This window comes from Prionailurus bengalensis, chromosome E4 (genome assembly GCF_016509475.1).
Source record: "Prionailurus bengalensis isolate Pbe53 chromosome E4, Fcat_Pben_1.1_paternal_pri, whole genome shotgun sequence".
In the NCBI taxonomy this organism is placed as follows: Eukaryota; Metazoa; Chordata; class Mammalia; order Carnivora; family Felidae; genus Prionailurus; species Prionailurus bengalensis.
Window position 1 is genome coordinate 67,782,462 of NC_057360.1, and position 17,327 is coordinate 67,799,788.

Below are 17,327 nucleotides of genomic sequence, written 5' to 3' on the forward strand. Positions count from 1 at the left end.
TTTTTTTAATTTTTTAAAATTTACATCCAAATTAGTTAGCATATAGTGCAACAGTGATTTCAGGAGTAGATTCCTTAGTGCCCCTCCCCCATTTAGCCCATCCCCCCTCCCACCACCCCTCCCATAACCCTCAGTTTGTTCTCCATATTTATGAGTCTCTTCTGTTTTGTCCCCCTCCCTGTTTTTATATTATTTTTGTTTGCCTTCCCTTATGTTATTCTGTTTTGCCTCGTGAAGTCCTATGATTTTTGTCTTTCTCTGACTAATTTCACTTAGCATAATACCCTCCAGTTCCATCCACGTAGTTGCAAATGGCAAGATTTCATTCTTTTTGATTGCCGAGTGATACTCCATTGAATATACGTACCACATCTCCATTATCCATTCATCCATCGATGGACATTTGGGCTCTTTCCATCCTTTGGCTGTTGTCAATAGTGCTGCTGTAAACATGGGGGTGAGTGTGTCCCTTCGAAACAGCCCACCTGTATCCTGTGGAGAAACGCCTAGCAGGGCAATTGCTGGGTCGTAGGGTAGTTCTGTTTTGAGGTTTTTGAGGAACCTCCATCCTGGTTTCCAGAGTGGCTGCACCAACTTGCATTCCCAAGGACAACTTCTTGAATGTAGGTGACAGGAGCAGTTTACTCACATAGTGCATGTTGGCCCTGTGTGTTACAGCCTTCTCTTTCAACTGAGACTCTTGCTCCTCATGACTGTGGGGCTCTTCTCTGTGCTGTGATGACCGAATCCCCTGTTTCTCCTCCAAGGGCTCAGCACTAGCAGTGTATTTAAAGCAGCAAGCATAGACAAATTGTGCAATGAAGATTAGTGTGCTTTAATTATTCTGTGCTGGGGGGCTGGAGAATGGTTTAACTGCAACATAAAGTTCCAAGGTTTAATTCTGTTACCTTAATGAAGGTAAGAAGTTCCACATTCTCTGGGATTCATGCCAAAGTCCTTCTGAAAGAGCATTTTGTTTTTACTACTTATGGCATCGCAGTGGAAACAGATTCTCAGCAGATTTAGCTGTTTCCTAGAATCTGGTAATGATCAATAGGCTTAGAAAGGAAGAAGTAATTTAAAAGTCCCATTAAAGGAAAACATGACTCCGGGCACCTGGGTGGCTCAGACCATTGAGCATCTGACCCTGTGGCTCGGGTCATGATCCCAGGGTCGTGGGATCGAGACCAGCATCGAGCTCTGCACAGAGTGCGGAACCTGCTTGGAATTCTCTCTGTCCCCCAACTCCCCTAAAAAAAATAAATGAAGGAAAACATGACCATTTTAGTCTTACTGGTTTTGTCCTGGCTGGGATCTAGCTTAAATCTTAGAATGAAGCTCTAACGATTCAAGGGGATGAAGGTATGTTGGTCCACTCCAAGGAAAATGGGAAGAATAATAGGCCAATATTTCTCTCACATTTCTGGCACATAGCGTGTTTAAGAGATCCAGAATGGAAGTCCTTTTCTTGAAATAAAGGTTTTGTCTCCGCATCCCTACTTCAGTGTCTGAGACTAATTTGTACCCAGTGGTCTGCAAAGTGAGTAAATAATGGAGGAACCTTCCCAAGTGGAGTAGGTCTTTTTTCCTGTGAAACAGAGTTTGAAATCAGGCTGTTGGATGACAGATTTTTTTTCCCCGACACTGCCATTTTGTCATTCATATAGTATTTGTATGGTTAGGATAGGGTGGTGGGTCAGTCACTTGTTCTGAACGGGTCATTTCCAGTGTCATGTAAACAAAGAGCAGGACTTTGAGTTCGCCACACCTGGGTTCATCTCTGCCTTTGCTGTATTATATGAATAAAGTAGTTATATGATAAAATAATAGTGCATCTTACCACTGATAGAGTCAGAATGAATAAATGGAAAATAATGTTCATTTTCAAATGTTTAAGGATGGGGTGCCTGGGTGGCTCAGTCGAGTAAGCATCTGACTGTGGCTAGGGTCATGATCTCACGGTTTGTGGGTTCGAGCCCCTTGTTGAGCTCTGTGCTGACAGCTCGGAGCCTGGAGCTTGCTTCGGATTCTGTGTCACCCTCTGTATCTGTCCCTCCCCTGCTCACACTCTCTGTCTCAAAAATAAATAAACATTAAAATAAATACATTTTTTAAATGTTTAAGGAAATCAGGATTGTTTATCTCATTACAGAAGTACATTTCAAATAAAATTTTACTTTTCATGATAAATATTTACCAAAATGTATATTATACCCTTAAATTTATATTCAGTTGGGTTTTTTTTTTCTATTTCTTTTTAACATTTATTTATTTTTGAGAAAGAGACAGAGCACAAGTGGCGGAGGGGCAGAGAGAGAGGGAGACCCAGAATCCAAAGCAGGCTCCAGGCTCTGAGCTGTCAGCACAGAGCTCAACAAGGGGCTCGAACTCACGAACCTTGAGATCATGACCTGAGCTGAAGTCAGACGCTTAACCAACTGACCACCCAGGCGCCCCTGTAGTTGATTGATTTCTTACAAGAATGCCATGACAGTTCAATGGGGAAAGCACGATATTTCTTTCTTTCTTTCTTTCTTTCTTTCTTTCTTTCTTTCTTTCTTTCTTTCTTTCTTTCTTTCTTTCTCTTTCTTTCTTTCTTTCTTTCTTTCTTTTTCTCTTTCTTTCCTTCCTTCCTTCCTTCCTTCCTTCCTTCCTTCCTTCCTTCCTTCCTTCTTTCTCTTTTCCCCTTTTTACTTCCTTCCTTCCTTTGATAAAGAGCACATGCACACAAGCCGAGGAGGGACAGAGGGAGAAAGAGAATCCCAAGCAGGCTCCACGCCCAGCACAGAGCATACAGGCCACAATCTCACAACCGTGACATCTGGACCTGAGCTGAAGTCAAGAGTTAGACACTTAACTAAGACACCCGGGCACCCCAGGTATGATGTTTTCAATAGATGGTTCTATGGTAACTGGATAGTTGGATTCTCGCCTCATACCATTTAAAAAGTTAATCCAAAATGGATCATCAACTACAATATAACTGCTAAAACCATAAAACTCTTGAAGAAAACATAGGCCTTAAATCTTCGTGACCTTGGATTAGGCAATAATTTCTTAGCTATAACACCAAAATCCTAGGCGATGACAACAAACAGACAAATTGAACTTAGTCAATATTTAAAACTTTGAAAACCACGATCAAGAAACTGAAAAAACAATGCACAGGACGGAAGAAATCTTTGGAAATCTTATCAATTAAGAGACTTGTATCCAAAAACCTATACGTACAGGGAACTGTTGCGACTCAATACTAAAGAAACAAACAACACAGCTTTTTAAATGCGTAAATTATTTGAGTAGATACTTCTCCATAAGGGATATGCTCATGGCCAATAAGCACATGAAAAGATGCTCCCAATATCATTAGTCATTAGGGAAACGGAAATGCAAACCGTAAGAAGAAAGCACCTCTCACCAGTAGGAGGGCTTTAATTAAAGGATCGATGTGTTTGCAAAGAAACTGGAACCCTCACGCGGTGTTGCTCGAAATTGTTGGTACCGCCCTCTTGGGAAGACATTTTGGCAGCTCCTCAAAAAGTTAACCGTGGAGTTACCACGTGACCAGCAATTCTGCGGCTACGTATAGACGCAAGAGAAAGGGAAGAAACGTCCACGCAAGACGCAGACACAAGCGTTCCCGGCGGCAGTATTCCTGACAGCCGAAAGGCAGCCGCAACCCACGTTTCCCGTCAGTGGGTAAGTGGATTCACAAGACGTGGCCTGCCCATCCCGCGGGGCTTACTTGGCGGTGACGAGACCGGGGAGCCCCGCGAATGCCATGCTGTAGGAAAGAAGGCAGTCGCGAGGGTCATGTGCTTTATGACCGTTTATAGGAAATGCCCGGAATAGGCAGACACCTGGAAACACGGGGTAGATGACTGTTCTGTAGGGTCCAGGGTGGAGGCGTGGGGAGGGACTGCTCATGGGTACAGAGTATCGTTTTGAGATGACTGAAGGGTTCTGAAATGGTGTTGGTTGCATCAGAGTTCTCCAAGGAAACGACCAATAAGACGGTTTTTTATTTTTATTTTTTTAATTGATCTCCACATGCCAACGTGGGGCTCAAACTCACAACCCCCGAGATCAGGCGTTGCATGCTCCACTGACCCAGCCTGTTGTCCCAAAATCTTGATTTTTTAAATTCAGTCCCCATCATTCTCATTTTAATAGGTTTTTTTTAATCTTATCATATATATGTATATATGATATATATATATATAAAAAGAAAATTTTATATATATATTTTTTTTCTTTTTTTTTTTTTGAGGGGGGGTTGGACAGAGCACAAGCAGAGAAGGGGCAGAGGGAGAGAGGGAGCTGTCAGCGCAGAGCCTGACTCAGGACTCTAACCCACAGACCATGAGATCATGACCTGAGCCGAAGTCGGATGCTTAATCGACTGAGCCACCCAGGCACCCCATTGTTTATAATTTTTTAAGTAAGCTCTGTGTCCAAAGTGGAGCTTGAACTTAACACCCTGAGATCAAGAGTTACATGCTATAGGGGCACCTGGGTGGTTCAGTTGGTTAAGCGTCTGACTCTTGATTTCGGCTCAGGTTGTGATCTCATGGTTCATGAGTTCGAGCCCCACATGGGGCTCCGTGCTGACAGTTTGGAGCCTGCTTAGGATTCTCTATCTTTCTCTTCCCTCTGCCCCTCCCCCGCTTGTGTGTGCGTGCACTCTCTGTCTCTCTCTCTTTAAATAAATAAATAAAAACTAAAACTTTTTTTTAACGTGTTAGGGGAGGGGTGCCAGCTGGCTCAGGCGGTGGAGCTGTGACTCTTGATCTCAGGGGGTCATGAGTTCAAGCCCCATATCAAGGGCTCAATTACTTAAAAATGAAATCTGAAAAAAAAAATCTGGGATTCATAGTTTCTCAAAATTCTTCTGGGGCGTGTGGGAGCAAAAAATGTGAAGACATGTGGTGTTTCACATTTGGCTTCTGGAATCAGGCCACAATTCAGAGTCTGCCTTCACCAATTACTGTCTGTCTAACCTTGGGCAAGCTGACACATCCCAAGGCTTCAGATTCTGTATTGTAAAACAGAAGTTAATATGAATATTAAATAAAATAATGTATGTAAAATACTAAGGAGAGTACCTAACACATAGTAATCACTTAATAAGAGATAATTTCTGAATTGACATTGTTTTTTACAGTAAAATTCTCTCGACAAGAATCTGCTACTTACTACACAGCTATTACCTCTGGGTCCTTGTTCAGCATATTACCACACTTTTTCTTGCTGAGCTCAGAAAACACTTCAGAATTCCTCCTGGCGCTCCTGTTGGTTGTCACTGCCAGCCGTTCAGACTTCTGCCAGATCTTGGGATAGTGGAGAGAATATAGGCCTTCTGTGCAAAATGGACTTAAATAGCAGACCTTGGGGCACCCAGGTGGCTCAGTCGGTTAGACGTCCGACTCTTCGTTTTGGCTCCGGTCATGATCTCACAGTTCATGGGTTCAAGCCCCACGTTGGGCTCTGCACTGACAGTGCAGAGCCTGCTTCGGATTCTGTGTCCCCCTCTGTCTCTCCTCTCCCTCCCACGCTCTTCCCCTCTCTCTTTTCCCCCTCTCTCTGCCCCTCCGCTGCTTATGCACACAAGCTCGCTCTCAAAATGTATAAACTTTAAAAAAAAAAAAGGGACACCTGGGTGGCTCAGTCAGTTAACCGTCTGACTTCAGCTCAGGTCACAATCTCACACTCGATGAGTTCGAGCCCTGCATTGGGCTCTGTGCTGACAGCTCAGAGCTGGAGCCTGCTTCGGATTCTGTGTGTCCCTCTCACTGACCCTCCCCGACACTTGCTCGCTCTCTCTCTCTCTCTCTCTCTCTCAAAAATACATAAACATTTTTTTTAATTAAAAAAAATAAAATAGCAGACCTGAGACTTGTATTCTGAGAAAGGCCTGCTTGCAAGGTTGGGCATTGGCTGGCACCTGGGAACTTGAATATCTAACATTTTCCTGTCAATACAAAACTTTCCTGCATGCGAATGTCTTCGTGTGCCCGCTGTGTATTCACTGTATGGTTTCTGCTGAACACCTGCTTTCATTTGAAGAGTCTGGAATCTGGTACATTCTAGACAGAGAGTAGCTGTATGATCGGCCACCAATCAAAACCTTGAGCACTGAGTTTGTAATGAGCATCCTTGATAAACATTTCACACGTTGTGTTCTTCCCATATATTGGCAAAGATTATGTCCTGTGTGACCCCACTGGGGGGAGAACTTGGGTAAACTTGGGCCTTGTTTCTCCCCCCGTTTTGCCGGTGCATTTTCTCCCTTTACTGATTTTGCTTTGTATCCTTTGCTGTAATGAAGTACAGCAGGAACGTGACCACACGCTGGTCCTGTGAGTCAGCAGACCTGAAGGTGGTCTCGGGGGCCTGGACACCCCTCACGGTCCAGCACTCTCGTGGCCAGATGATCTTGAACGAGTCACGTGCTCTTCATTTTACCATCTTCATGTGTGTAGCGACTACCTTCACCCTGAGTTGTGAGGACAGAGTGATGCTTACTTTGTATTTAACGCAGTGAATATAAATTCAAGGGTATAATACACATTTTGATAAATAAGTATTTGTCATGAAAAGTAAAATTTTATTTGAAATGTACTTGTGTCATGAGAGAAACAATCCTGATTTCCTTAAACATTTAAAAAAACTTATTTATTTTAATGTTTATTTATTTTTGATACATTAAGCATGAGGGGGGGAGGGACAGACAGAGAGGGTGACACAGAATCCAAAGCAAGCTCCAGGCTCTGAGCTGTCAGCACAGAGCTCAACATGGGGCTCAAACCCATGAACCATGAGATCATGACCTGAGCCAAAGTCAGATGCTTAACTGACTGAGCCACCCCATCACTTAATGGTGAAATATTCAGTGTTTCCTCCTAAAACTGGAAAGAAGGTAAAAATGTCCACCCTCACTACACTATTGCACATTCTTCTGGGTGTTCTAGCCCGTGCAGTAAGGCGGGAAGATGACAGAAGTCATGAAGACCAGGAAGGAAGAAGTAAAACTATTCCTGCTTACAGACCACATAATCGTAAAGTCCAAAGAGATGCACAAGAAAGCTACTGCAACTGTTGAGTAAGGTTACTGAAAACAAAGTCGTTATATAAAAATCAGTTGTATTCCTATAAAGCTAAACAGGCTCTCACCATACCATCCGACATTTCCACTTTGTTATATTTACCCAAAGGAATTGAACATTAATGTCTGCACGGTAACCTGCACACAGATGTTTTATAACCATCTTGTTCATAACTGCCCAACCTTGGAAGCAGCTGAGATGTCCTTCAGCAGGTGAATGGGTAAACTGGTACAGCCAGACAGTAGAATGTTATCAGCACTGAAAGGAAATGAGCTATCAAGCCTTGAAAAGACCTTGAGGAACCTTAGAATCATTATGACAAGTGAAACAAGCCAATCTGAAAAGGCTAACATTCTGTAGGATTCCAAGTATATGACACTGTGGAAAAGGCAACGCTGTGGAGGCATTAATGGTATCGGGTTGGGCAGGAGGGATGAATCAGCAGAGCACAGAGATTTTTAGGTCAGTGGAGCCATTCTGCATGATTCAGTAATGGTGGATAGCTGGCATTACACAGTTTTCCAAAGCCACAGAAGGTACAGTGATGATGATGTGTCCGTACCGGCCCATCAGCTGTTAAGCAGTGCACGGTTCTAGTGAAGAGTGTTGGTGACACTTAGGGCCAGTGTGTGCATTGGACATCTCTGTACCTTCTGCTCAGTACTGCTTTGAACCTAAAACTACTCTGAAAAACAAAGTATTTTTTTTAAAAAGCATGTGTAGGGGCGCCTGGGTGGGCCAGTCGGCCAAGAGTCCGACTTCAGCGCCGGTCATGATCTCACGGTTCGTGAGTTCGAGCCCCATGTTGGGCTCTGTGCTGACAGCTCAGAGCCTGGAGCCTGTTTCAGATTCTGTGTCTCCCTCTCTCTCTATCCCTCCTCGGTTCTTTCCCCCTGCTCTGTCTCTGTCTCTCAAAAAATAAATACACGTTAAAAAAAAAAAATGTTTTTTAAACCATGTGTAGTAGTGTAATGAAACCAAAGTAATCAGAGGGGCACCCAGCTGGCTCAGTTGCAACTCTTGACCTCTGGGTCATGAGTTCAAGCCCCATGTTGGGTGCACGAATTGCTAAAAAAAAAATTAAATAACAATTTAACACAATAATTAGAAATAAATTTATCTAATAGGCAAGAACTTTATACTGAAAATTAAAACATTTATTGGAGAAATTAAAGAAGACCTAAGTAAATGGAGAAAATGCCACAATTAGAGATGGGGAGCCTCCGTTGTTATTACTTCAACGCAATGTAGATTATACTATCAGTAGGCTTTTCTGTAAAAATTGATAAGCCGATTTTCTTCAGTGTTTATTTAGAAAGAGTGTGCAAGCAGGGCAGGGGCAGAGAGAGAGAGAATCCCACACAGTGTGCTCACTGTCAACACAGAGCCCAGTGTGGGGCCTGAACTCACAAACCATGAGATCTGAAATCAAGAGTCAACACGCTTAACCAACTGAACCACCCAGGCCCCCCGATAAGCTGATTGTCTAAACATTATGTGGAGATTGCAAAGTGATCTTTTTGTTGTTGTTAACGTTTGTTTATATTTGTGAGAGAGAGAGAGAGAGCAAGCGGGGCGGTGGGGGGGGGGGGGGGGGGTGGTTACAGAAGGTCCGAAGCAGGCTCTGCACTGAACGCAGCAAGTCTGATGCAGGGCTCAAACTCATCAGCTGCGAGATCATGAGCTGAGCCGAAGTCAGACGCTCAACCGACTAAGCCACCCAGGCACCCCTGTTAAGCGTCATCTCTTGATTTCACCTCCAGTAAACAATCTCACGGTTTGTGAGATTGAGCCCCAAGTGGGGCTCCCTTTTGCAACACAGAACCTGCTTGAAATTCTCTCTCCCTCTTTGTCTCTGCCCCTCCCCTGCTTGCAAGCGTACATGACCGACCTCTCTCTCTCTTTCTCGTTCTCTCTTGCTCTCAAAATAAATAAAGTTTTAAAAAGCATGAGTTGCCGTAAAACAGTTTAGACTTAAAATTGGCATTAGAGGCACACCTGCCTGGCTCAGTTGGTGAGCATGCGACTCCTGATCTTGAGGTGGTGAGTTCGAGCCCTATGTTGGGGATAGAGCCGACTTAAAAGTATTAGTAAACTTTTTAAAAAATAAATAAAATATAAAATAAACTGACATCAAAATAGATCTCTGGAACAGAGTTGATAGCCCAGAAATAGACCCACACCTTTGTGGTCATTTAATTTGGACACAGCCATCAAAGCAATCCAGTGGGCAACAATGCCCTGCAACGAGCGGTGCCGGAACAGGGAAATGCCCACGTGGAGAAATTTAAACTTTGACGTCAACCTCACAGCTCCTACAGACTGGATTCGGCACCCATCACAGACTTAAACATAAAAGCTTAACCATAACAGGAGGTGTAAAACTTCTAGAAGAAAGTGTAGGAACATACCTTCGTGACCTGCAGGTAACCAAACGTTGCTCGGATGGAGCCCAGTAAGCAGTAAGCGCTGAACAAAGCGCCAGTAGCTGACACGCTGACCAGATGGGAGCATATCCGTCACAAGACACCATCTCACAAAGAAACAGCCACAGCGCAAACTGGGAGAACATACTCACAAATTGTATGTGTCCTGAATACGTAACTCCTACAAATGTATTTACTTAAAAAAAAAAAGACAACCCAATTTTAAAGTGAGGATTCGCACTTTACCAGAGGAAACATACACAGGCCAATAAACACGTGAAAAATACTCAGCACCATAACTCATCAAAGAAATGCAAATTAAAACCACAATGTGTTGGCACAACCAGGTTGTGTATAAACAACTGTGGCAGAGTAAAATGGTACAACTTATTTTTAAAATATGGCAGCTTTTGTAAAACTAGACTTAAACGTACATACGCAATACATACGTGTGTAAGAGTGTGCGTGGTAGCTTCATCCATGGTGCCGTGAGCTGGAGACAGCCCAGGATCCCAGCAATAGGGCGGATTAACAAACTGTGTGTTCATATGGTGGACTATTGGCCAGCAACTAAAAGGGGGAGGAAGTCCACTGCTAGGGTGCTGCCTCCCTGGGCCTCAGCTGTGCCCCGTGCCCCACGCTGGGCTCCACAGTTGCCAGGCTCTGCGCCCGCCCTGCCACTCCTGCACCCGGGCCCTTGGCGCTGGTCCGAGCGCACGTGGACCTCCTGCTCCCCCGCGGGCCTTCCAGCTGTGGCACCACTGAACACCCACGGACGCAAAGCTTGCTTGAGTTCCTGAATGATGTGAATAAGGAGGAAAAGAAGATCTAGAAGCATAGGTCCCTCCCCAAGATGTCTGGGGCCTGGGAGCTGGAAGTGGACGGGATAGAAACCAAATTAGTGTGGAAAGTTTCCGGAGAAAAGATGACTGTGACTTTCAACATGAACAACAGCATCCCAGCAACGTTTGATGGGGGAAGAGCCCTCCCAAGGGCAGAAGGTGGAAGAACAGGAGCCTGAACTGATGTCCATTCCCAGTTTTGTGATGGAAGGTAAGAATGGTGGCAAGAAGGGCCTGACACTGGACTGTCCCTACCCAGAAGATGAGGTGGGCAAGAAGAGGAGGACGGCAGTGACATTTGGCCGTCAGAGAGGTGAGCGGACAACATCAGTCCGTTGTCGAGTCTGAGCGAAAGGACACAAGTTACATGCTCACCACCGACTCCCTGGCCTGGACCGTTATGACACCAGCTGGATCTTCTGGCCAACCAGGGTTTGGGGGGAGGGCAGTTGGACAACACTTTTGCAGGTGAGCACGGCCCTCGAGCACCAGGAATACGTTACTTTCCTCAAAGACCTGAAAGGTTTTGTCAAGAGCCAGTAGAGCAAACAAGACAAGATGTTGAACATCTCAAGTTTATGGCAGCCTCTGGCCAGGGAACAAGCCTACTCTTAAACCAGACACACACACACACTTTGAGATGGTTTTCATCTGAGCACCGTGGAAAATAAAGCAGATACAAAGTAGTTGCATTGCCCTCTTTTTTACCGTTAATCTCTTTCTTTCTGTAAACTCTGTTGCTCCTTGATTTTTGTATAATGTAATGACGAACAGTACAATTGGCTTATGTCCTCCAGAAAGAGGTGGAGAGAAGAAGGCAGACCAACTAGAGACCTTAGGACTGAGGAAGTTCATGGTGATGAGTTCCCTGAGTCTTCTTTCTACCTCCTGTATCCCAGACTTGAAGCTGAGAAAGCTAGCAACCTGGAAACGCCATTGGGCAGAAACAAAGCAAGCAAAAAGACGCCTGCTTTCCGTAGCCAAAAGAAAGGGAAAGGGGCAACCTAGCAAGACAGAAAACTTTTAGGCAGTATCCTCCAAACTCTAGTCAAATGGCACAGAAAAAAAAACCGTTCCGCTGCCCACACTCTCACCAGCAGGTGCCAAGTGGGGAGCCTCAACTTCCAGGCCCGCCTGGGAGTATGAAGGCATCCCTCCCTGGCCCGTGACCTGTGCAATGTCAGAGGAAGGCTAATACGAGTCAGGACTTTTACCATCACTAGTAGTGACATGGCCACTCCCACCATGGTGTTGGGGGATGCTGCGTGGGAAGCTAGAACTCCCACCATCCCCTAGCAGTGACCAGGAGCAACACTCAGGTTCCAGGAGCAGTTGTGGAAAAAGCCAGCCAAAATAGAAGGTTTTTGTAAAATCCAGAACCTGGTAACTTAATACAGAAAATATCTAGGTTTAAACTGAAATTCCTATGTCAGGGACCCCTGGGTGGCTCATTCTGTTAAGTGTCCAACTCTTGATTTAGGCTCAGGGTGTGATCTCATGGTTGTGGGATCGAGCCCCACATCAGGGCTCTGCACAGTACCTGCTTGGAATTCTCTCTATCTGAGGTTTAATAAATAAGCTTTAAAAAGAAAAAAATTAAAAAAATAAGCCAAGAGGGAAAAAATCATATGTCATACTGAGAACCAGGGAGATGTTAAACTGAAAAATTTTTTTAACTTTTTAGAATGTTTATGTATTTATTTTGAGAGAGAATAAGTCGGGGGGGGGGGGGGAGAGAATCCCAAGCAGGCTCCACGCTGCCAGTACAGAGCCCAACACAGGGCTCAGTCTCACAAACCATGAGATCATTACTTGAGCCGATATCAAGAGCTGGACTCTTAACTGACTGAGCCACCCCCTTTGACTGAATTTTAAAAAACAGTCAAGGGGCAGCTGGGTTGCTCAGTCAGCTAAGCATCCGACTTCGGCTCAGGTCATGATATCAGAGCTCATGGGTTCAAGCCCCACCTTGAGCTCTGTGCTGACAGCTCAGAGCCTGGAGCCTGCTTTGGATTCTGTGTCTCCCTCTCTCTGTCCCTCCCCCACTCGCACACACACTCTCCCTCTCTCTCTTTCTTCCTCCCTCACTCTCTCTGTCTCGAAAATAAACAAACAAACAAAAAAAGACACTTCAACAAGCAATTATGAATATGCTTGAAAAATGAAAAGAAGTTGAAGCCTCAGCAACGAAATCGAAGACATAAAGAAGAACCAAATAGGAATTTTAGAATTGAAAGACGCAGTAACTGAAACAAAAGCTTAGGGGTGTGCTCGGCAGCAAGGTGAGGAAGACCTAAGAATCGTGGACCAGGTGATGGAAGATGTCTGACCTGAACAAAGGAGAAAGTAGACACTAAAAACAAAAAACCACAGAGGCTACGGGATCATGACCAAAGCGAAATTGGTATTCTCGGTGTGCTGGACGGAGAGAAGACGAGCGGAGAAGAAAAAACGCTTGTGTGAACAGTGGCTAAAGGTTTCCCAGATTTGGCGGAAGACACAAAACGACTGGTTGAGGAAGAGGTCACCCCCAACAGGACGCCGTTCGGGAGATCCCTGCTGAGACAGGGTCGTCCCATTTCAGCCCGCTCACTGAACACAGAGCAGCTTTACATCCGCGAGAGAGAAACGGGTCCCCACCGACCTACGGAGGTGAGACAGCTCGGACGGCAGTGGTTGCTCGTGCGAATCCGTGCAGGTGGCACTACAGTGCAAGCGCTGAAAGAGAGACCGTCTGCCCAGATGCCACACCCAGCAAAAGTAACCCTGCGGGAATTAAGTGGGAGTCAAAGCACTCCTAGACTAAAAGAGTGTGCTGCCAGTCGACTTGCCCTGTGTGTAAAGAAAGGAAGTTCTCTAAACAGAAAAGAAACAGGGGCACCCAGAGGGGCTCAGTTGGTTAGGCATCCGGCTCTTGATTTCGGCTCGGGTCATGATGTCACGGTTCATGGGTTTGAGCCCTGCGTCGGGCTCCGCGCTGATGGTCAGAGCCTACTTGGGATTCTCTCTCTCCCTTTCTCTCTGCCCCTCACCTGCTTGTGCTCTCCCTCTCTCAAAGTAAATAAACATTTTTTTAAAAAAAGAAAAGAAATAAAGAAGGGACCTTGGAACCTCAGGAGGGCAGAAAGAACAGTAAGTAAACTTACGGGCTTTCCTTCTCCTTTGAGTCTTCTGTGTAACTTTTTAATAAATAACAAATGAGGCAAAAAAATTGACACTGCTGTATTTTTAACAACTTGTTGAGGCATAATTTATATATCTTCCAATTCGCCCATTTAAAGCATACAGTGGTTTTTGATACATTATCTTTCTTGTAGTAAATTATATGTAACTTAGGATTTGCATTTTGCATTTCCACTTTTCGTTGTAAGGTTCAGTGACGTAAAGTACCTTCATACTGCCGCGCGGCCATCACCCCAACGCTCTCCAGAACTTTTTCATCATCCCAAATGGAAACTCTGTGCCAATTAAATAATTATTGCCCGTTCCCTCAGCTCCTGGCAACCACCGCGGTTCTTCTTATTGCTATGAATTTGACTGTTTTAGGATCCTCGTACGGTGGGGCCTTCCACTGTTTGTCCTTTTGTGCCTACCATAGTTCACGTAGCGTGACGGCCGCAAGGTTCTTCTGTGTTCTGGCGTGTAGGAGACTTTCCTTCCTTTTTAAGGCTGAATAACACTCCTCTGTGTGTGTGCACACACTCCATGCCCTGTTTACGCATTCATCCGCCGACGGACATCTCTGTTGTTTCCACCTTTTTGCAGTTGTGAATAATGCTGCTGTGAACATTGGTTTACAATTCTCTGTTGAGGACCCTGCTTTCAATTCTTTTGTATATTTGCCCAGAAGTGGACTTGCTGGATCCTTTGGTAAGTCTATATTTAATGTTTCGGGAACTGCCGTACTATTTTCCACAGTGGCTGCACCATTTTTATATCCCCACCAGCAATTCTTGAGAGTTCAGTTTCCCCACATCCTCAATAACACTTGTCATTTTCCGTTATTTTTCATAATAACCATCCTAATGAGTGTGAAGTGATAATCTCATATGGTTTTGATCTGCATTTCCCCTCTAGTGATGTTGAGCGTCTCTTCATGTCCGTTTTGGCCATTTGTATGTCTTCTTTAGTGAAATGTGTATTCGAGTCCTTGTCCACTTTTGAGTTGAGTCATTTGTTCCTTGTTTTTGAGCTTTAGGAGTTCTGTATATATCTGGATATGAATTATCAGATACATGATAAATAGAATATCTTTATGACATGGACACAGAAGACCACAAAATGTATAAACACCACTGGAAAAGATTGATAAACTTAATTACATTAACAACCATATATAAGAGAACAGCTCTAGTAATCAGGGTTGAATATGATTGTTTATGATAACTATGTTAAAATTACAGACTTTTTTTTTTTTTTAATTAGATCAGGGGAAAGGGGCAGAGAGAGAGAAAGAGAGAGAGAAAATCCTAAGCGCAGCACGGAGCCCAACGCAGGGCTCGATCCCATGACCCTGGGATCATGGCCTGAGTTGAAATCAAGAGTCGGACACTCAACCGACTGAGCCACCCAGCACCCCAGAATTACAGAGTTTTCAGTAAGGGTTAGAATGAGGCAAACGGACACCTGGCCGACTCAGTTGGTGGAGCACGCAACTCTTGATCTCAGGGTTGTGAGTTCGAGCCTCACGTTGGGTGTAGAGATTACTTAAATAGAAATAGAAAGAATGAGGCAAATGGCTTAGTTTGGTGGAAAGGATTCAATTTTAGGTGGGAGAAATGACACATGAGAATGTGAAAGCAAGAGGAAGCTGGTTGTGTTTAAGAAATTGTGCTGGTACAGCCATTATGGAAAACAGTATGGAGGATCCTTGAAAAACTAAAAATAGAACAATCAAATGATCCAGCAATTCCATTTGTGGATATATATCCAAAGGAAATGAAAACACTAACTCAAAAAAATATCTGCTGAGCCCTCCCCGCCATGTTCATAGCAGCATTATCTACAATAGCCAAGACATGGAAACAACCTAAGAGTCTGAGGGATGAGTGGATAAAGAAGAGGAAGCATATACATACAATAGAATATTACTCAGCTGTGTTAAAAATAAATGGAAAGAGGGGCGCCTGGGTGGCTCAGTTGGTTAAGCGGCCGACTTCAGCTCAGGTCATGATCTCGCGGTCCGTGAGTTCGAGCCCCGCGTCGGGCTCTGGGCTGATGGCTCAGAGCCTGGAGCCTGTTTCCGATTCTGTGTCTCCCTCTCTCTCTGCCCCTCCCCCGTTCATGCTCTGTCTCTCTCTGTCTCAATAAAATAAATAAACGTTAAAAAAAATTTTTTTTAAATAAATAAATAAATAAACGGAAAGAAAACAAAAGGAAGGAAGGAAAGGACGGAAGGAAAGAAAAGAGAAAAAGAAAATCCTGCCATTTGTGACAACACAGATGGACCCTGAGTGTATTATGCGAAACGAAATAAGTCAGACAGAGAAAGACAAATACGGTGTAACCTCGCCTGTACCTGCACTCTTTGGGATCTACGAAAGCAAAACAAACTCCTAGAAAAGGAGATCAGAGGCACCTGGCTGGGGAGCAAGCAACTCTTGATCTCTGGGTTGTAGATTCAAGCCCCACGTTGGGTCTAGAGATTACTTAAAAATAAAGAATAATAACAACGCAAAATCTGTTCAAGAAAAAAAGAAAAGAAAGTGGGTCAGATTTGTGGTTACCAGAAGCAAAGGGAGGTGGGGAGGGTATTAGGAGAAATGTGGTCAAAAGGTGTAAACTCCAGTTACAGGATAAGTAAGTATCAAGGATATACTGCACAGACTGATGACTGGTTAACACTACTGTTTGCTGGATTGGAAGACTTATAAGTTAAGAGAGTAAATCCTAAGAGTTGTCCTCACAAGGGAAAAAAAAAAAAAAAAGTGTTGTCTTTTTCTGCTTCCTCTTTACCGTATCTGTAAGAAATGCCTCGTGGACACTAAACTTCTAATGGTCATCACTTCACAGTATATGAAAGCGAGTCCACTGTGCTGTACATCTTTAACGCGTACAGTGATGCCTGTCAATTTTATCTCAATAAAACCAGGGGAAATTAATTAGAATGCCAGGCAGGAAGAAAGAAAGAAGAAACTGCTTAGGAAGAGTAGAATTCAAGAAGCAGTGGGGATGATGGGGATTAAGGGAGCACTTGTGATGAGCACCGGCTTATTAAGATAAAAACTTACTAAAAAAAACCATACACACTGTGGGGACGGGTGGTGCCGCCTGACGGCTGGTGCAGTCCCTCGGTGTTTGTTCCTCAGAAGACACCTCTGCGTCCGTCCGTTCCAAAAACACTTGTTCAGCGCTGCCTGTCGTTTGATCAGGCAGTTTCCTACCTGCTTGGGATACACCCGTAAGCAACACAGGTGAAGATCCTTGCCTCTGGGGCTGGCAGTCTTCCACTGGGGGGGATCACACTATCCCTAGATTTCTGGGTCTCACTTCTTTTTCCTCAGGCTGACAAAACCAAAAACTTGAATTCTAGTGTTTTCTTTAGTGAAATTTAAACAGTTTCCTGTAAATACCTTTGATCATGATTTATAATCTCCTAAATGGCCCACACTCCACTGATAATACTATGCCTTTCAGTGACCCACTACAGCAGAGAGGGCGCATGCGAGTGGGGAGGGCAGAGAGAGAGAGAGAATCCCAAGCGGGCTCCACACTCAGCACAGAGCTCCACGTGGGGCTCGATGCCACGACCCCAGCATCGTGACCTGAACTGAAATCAAGAGTCAGACACTCAACCGACTGAGCCACCCAGGGACCCCTGCTACAGTTTTCTTGGGAGAGAATACCAGAGCCATTTACACAGGATAACAGAGGAAATGAATAATTCTTATCTGTTTGTAAAGTGATGTTACAATTCAGTACTCAGGTTATATATAAGCAAACAGCTTCATCTG

The 17,327-nt window shown here is 44.4% G+C and overlaps 1 protein-coding gene and 1 pseudogene across 1 annotated transcript in view; both read left to right on the forward strand.

Moving 5' to 3' along the window:
- ASH1L (ASH1 like histone lysine methyltransferase) overlaps positions 1-17,327 on the forward strand; it is a 197,686-nt gene that overhangs the window by 138,061 nt on the left and 42,298 nt on the right. The window contains 1 exon segment of the mRNA XM_043568552.1: positions 14,140-14,244. Coding sequence (XP_043424487.1) covers positions 14,140-14,244 — 105 coding nt within the window.
- Positions 1,357-12,086, forward strand: LOC122476426 (annotated as a pseudogene).